The sequence below is a fragment of the Convolutriloba macropyga genome, chromosome 2 (genome assembly GCF_964194025.1).
Source record: "Convolutriloba macropyga chromosome 2, txConMacr16.3, whole genome shotgun sequence".
Taxonomy (NCBI): Eukaryota; Metazoa; Xenacoelomorpha; order Acoela; family Convolutidae; genus Convolutriloba; species Convolutriloba macropyga.
This window is the reverse complement of record NC_134469.1, coordinates 21,986,617-21,990,481: the sequence shown is the minus strand read 5'-3', so window position 1 is coordinate 21,990,481 and position 3,865 is coordinate 21,986,617. Positions and strand designations below refer to the sequence as shown.

At 33.7% G+C, this 3,865-nt stretch overlaps 1 protein-coding gene across 1 annotated transcript; it reads right to left on the bottom strand.

Moving 5' to 3' along the window:
- Positions 1 to 245: 245 nt before the first annotated feature.
- Positions 246 to 1,612, bottom strand: LOC142335191 (putative uncharacterized protein DDB_G0289245). Its single transcript, XM_075383575.1, has 3 exons — positions 1,463 to 1,612; positions 895 to 1,046; positions 246 to 568 (listed from the first exon to the last, which is right to left on the bottom strand). Exons 2-3 carry the CDS (start codon positions 1,005 to 1,007, stop codon positions 502 to 504), a joined length of 180 nt encoding a protein of 59 aa, XP_075239690.1. The 5' UTR covers positions 1,008 to 1,046; positions 1,463 to 1,612; the 3' UTR covers positions 246 to 501.
- Between the last annotated feature and the right edge of the window lie 2,253 nt (positions 1,613 to 3,865).

The window sequence follows — 3,865 nt, the reverse complement described above, 5'->3', positions numbered from 1 at the left end:
ACGAGAGCATTATTTTTTCCTACTATGCTAATATATGATTGAAAGAGAGGACCCTGCCATATATGATCCGTTTTATGGTTAGTAAGTTTCCATAAATGGTCCGTTTTATGGTTAGTAAGTTTCCATATATGGTCCGTTTTATGGTTAGTAAGTTTACATATATGGTCCGTTTTATGGTTAGTAAGTTTCCATAAAATCCATATATGGCGTTTTATGATTAGTAAGTTTCTTTTATGGTGGTCAACCCGGGTTGTCAATGTATTTCAGAATAATCACCGAATATAACACTAGTTTACAAAGTCAGTCTAAAACGCTTACATTTAACAATTGTTTCATGAAATTATCGATTTTTTACTATCGAGTAATACTGAGAGTACTAATATATCAGTCTAATCAGAGTAGAGTTCTTTCAGTTACATTTAAGTAATTCCCAATGACAATGGATCGGTATTGTATTGTATTGGATGAGTTGTTCATTGAATGTGAGACCATTTGCGTGCTCTATTTCTTTCCGCCCTGGTGCTGGGTGGTTCCCTGGTTAATGTTGGTGGCAGCCGCCCCCTGTGCTCTGAAACAATAAACTAATGATAAATGAAATTGAATAAACTAATGTTAGAATGCATTCAACGCCATCATCCTCGCATTCGTTTTTTGTGATGTCTTCATCAGCACCCAATAATCATATAAATATTGCCAAGATCATAAAAGAAGTTTTGCTAGTTATCACGATTTTTCATATGGCAAGGTGTATCCAGTTTCCATTCACCCGGCGAACTTCCATAGAATCCCTCGACCCGATAACAAACTAATAAAAATGAATTCAGAGGTCTCTGCAGCTCCTTATTTTGATCACTTATGTTAATTGATATACTTAGTAAATGATTAAATTGTTACCGAGAAGCGAAGCCGCCAGATTGCACCTGTCCGGTGCCAGAGTTCCTGGCCTCAGTGCTCTGGATCCTGGCAGCTGCATCTGTGGTCATCGGCTTGCTCTTGCTGTCCGGCATGCTTCTTAATTGTCCAAAGATACTGCAATCGAGATCAATCTAAAACATTCAGCGCTAAAACTTTTCTTAAGGCTAACTTATCAAGTCTTCAATAATTTTTTCTAAAAGAGGTCTTGCACGATTAAATCTTTGTTGTCAGGTCTGTTCAGATGAAATTCTGTTTCACAACTTAAACACAAAAATTCTGCTTTATAGGATCGAACATGCTTAATTTAATGTTCCATTAGAAGCATTTAGCGTGGCTATAAATAGTCTCTTCTAGGGCCTTACATCTCATATTTCTAGTTAACCTCAAGTCTAAAACCCCGAAAGTCTCAAAATTAAGTTGATTGAATACCGCGATCAGTCCGATTACAGGCAACTCTCAAATATCGGCTTAATTTTAAGTCGTCTTAATGACGCTCAAAGCAGCGAAAAAAGTCAGTTCTACAAGCAAAAAGTTTAGCTTTACTTACGAGAGAAAATTCTGAGCTCAACTGTTTTTTCGGCGCGTAACTGCAAAAACTGAATTGCAAATTAAAATCGTAAGTTGGTTGTTGGAGTTTGAGTGTGAGTTCTTTTTATGGTAATTTTTGTATATCTCAGAAATATGTGCATATCTGAGAAATAATGGTACATTTCTGAGAAATGTAAAAATTAAAGCTACTACCTGAATGGACCAACAGAGGGGATTTCAATGTATGATTAGAACTGCTGTCCAACAGGACATATAGCCAACATTAAAAAAGTCAATTTAAACAAAATGAAACTATCCGCAAACATGCAGACAGCTGCGTTAGGCTAAAAAAAAACAGATAAAAAAGCTCTAGTTGGCCCTATTCATATTACCTGGTTATTATTCATAGATATAATATAGCCAGTAATCATAAAAAGTAATGCAGAGTCTTCATATTTTCCCGGTTATTTTTCCCTATAAACTCCCCAAGATTTCCTTTAGAAGGGTTGCGGAAAATTAAATTACGAGTAAACCATATAAAAACTGAAAATTGGTGTTTTTGTGTTGCAATCCGGATGATCTTGTTCATAGGAATAGCCAGCCAGAGATCTGGATTACATCAGTTATTGGGATATGAAGCAAAACAATCTTGTAAACTATGTATATTATGGTTCCAGAAAAATAGAAAAATCGGATAACTTAAATCCGGTAATTTTCTGCTAATATTGTCGTCGGAAAGAAGTGAAAACTGACAAAAAATGTGAAAACCAAGGAAGCGATTCTGCATAGGTAGAGAAAATTTTTAGCGAAAAAATGGGATGAGACGCCAGCCAAACGCGCCGTTAAGAAAAACAATCCAAGGACAAAATGCTGGTTAAGTAATAAGAGATGACTGTCGAACAAGGGTGCAAAACAAAGTGCGGTGAGTAGTAGTATGTGAGCAAGAGTGGGGGGGGGGGGGGGTAAAAGGACGTACCTATGTATAAAGATTACGTATAGCCTATTTTCATCAATGTTCCCAAGACGTACCTAAAAAACAGAGAGAACAATAGACCTGTCATTTTATCATAATTACCCAGGGGTAATTATCTTAATTACCCCCAGGGAAATGCATCCAGTTTTCCTCTCTAATGCACTTCACATAGTCTTATCTACTTAATAAAATATATCTGCAGAATTTTTTCTTTCATACACTTTTTTACGCATAACTTTTTCAATTATCAAAATTTTTTTCAATTTTTGGTTTTTAATGAAGTTCTGTTTCAAATAATTTCAAATTATCAGAAATTTTTTACAAAAACTTCTTGTAAAAAAATTTTTTGAAAATTTCACTTTTTAAAAGTTTTTTTTTAATCCTGATGATGTGAAAGTATGCAAGACTTTTTGGCAGTTTGTTTTCGTAGTTTCTGGTTTATTTCTCAGTTGTTTCAGTTTCAAAAACCCGAAACCATGAACAAATTCGTTCAGATAATGCTGTTCAAGTAATCGATTAAAAATTTTTAACTCATATTTCAATGAAAAATACTAAAGCACAGAAAACCGTCACTGAAAATTTTTTAATTTTTCACAGTTTCAGATTCTGAAACCTCAAACTAATTTTTTTGCCGAAAATATATGTTACAGTACAACTTTAGAGGGTATTTTTCGAAGTGGAATTCAGTGGTGGTAATTTCACGGTCAACTATAGATTATAGGTTTGGGTTTTTTTTGTAGTTTTAGTTTCTCAAACCTCAAACTTTAAAATACTCTCTTCAAATATGGTATGCTATATCAACTCTCTATATGTTGTTTTCAAACAAAGCATTTGATAGTGATTTCTTTGACCCTGAGAAGTTACAATTTTTGGGTTTTTTGCGAAGTTTCAGCTTCTGAAACCTGAAACCTCAGACTATTTTTTTTAGAATTGTGTGTTACAGTACATCATTTTGGCATAATTTTTAACGCAAAATTCAATGGATACAGTTTAAAAATCGTGAAAAGAGGACAAGTTTGTACTTTTGGAAGTTTTAGATTCTGAAACCTGAAACCTCAAATTTTTTTTTGGAATTTTGTGTTACAGTACAGCTTTATATTGTAATTTTTAACGCAGAATGCAGTTGGCATAAGTTATAATTCATAAAGAGAGGACGAGTTTTCTCGAATTTTTAGATTCTGAAACATGAAACCGACGAAAAGTTTTTGTCAAAAAAAACCCAACTCTTGAAAAAAAATACCCATTTCTTTCCAAAAATACCCAGTTATCGGTAAAAAAAACCCAGTTCTTAGCAAGAACACCCAATTCTTCGCAAAAATACCCAATTTTTTGCAAAACCATCCTATTTTGCCAAAAAATACTCAATTCGTGACAAAATTTACCTAATTTTTGCTTAAAAAAACCTATTTTTTCCAAAAAAATATTCTATTATTACCACAAATTACACAA

Bases quoted from the DNA above. Each gene is read 5' to 3' on its own strand.
- LOC142335191 (XM_075383575.1), bottom strand. From the start codon at position 1,007: ATGCCGGACAGCAAGAGCAAGCCGATGACCACAGATGCAGCTGCCAGG. The intron at 569-894 runs GTAACAATTTAA...TTATTGTTTCAG, and splicing joins TCTGGCGGCTTCGCTTCTCG to AGCACAGGGGGCGGCTGCCA.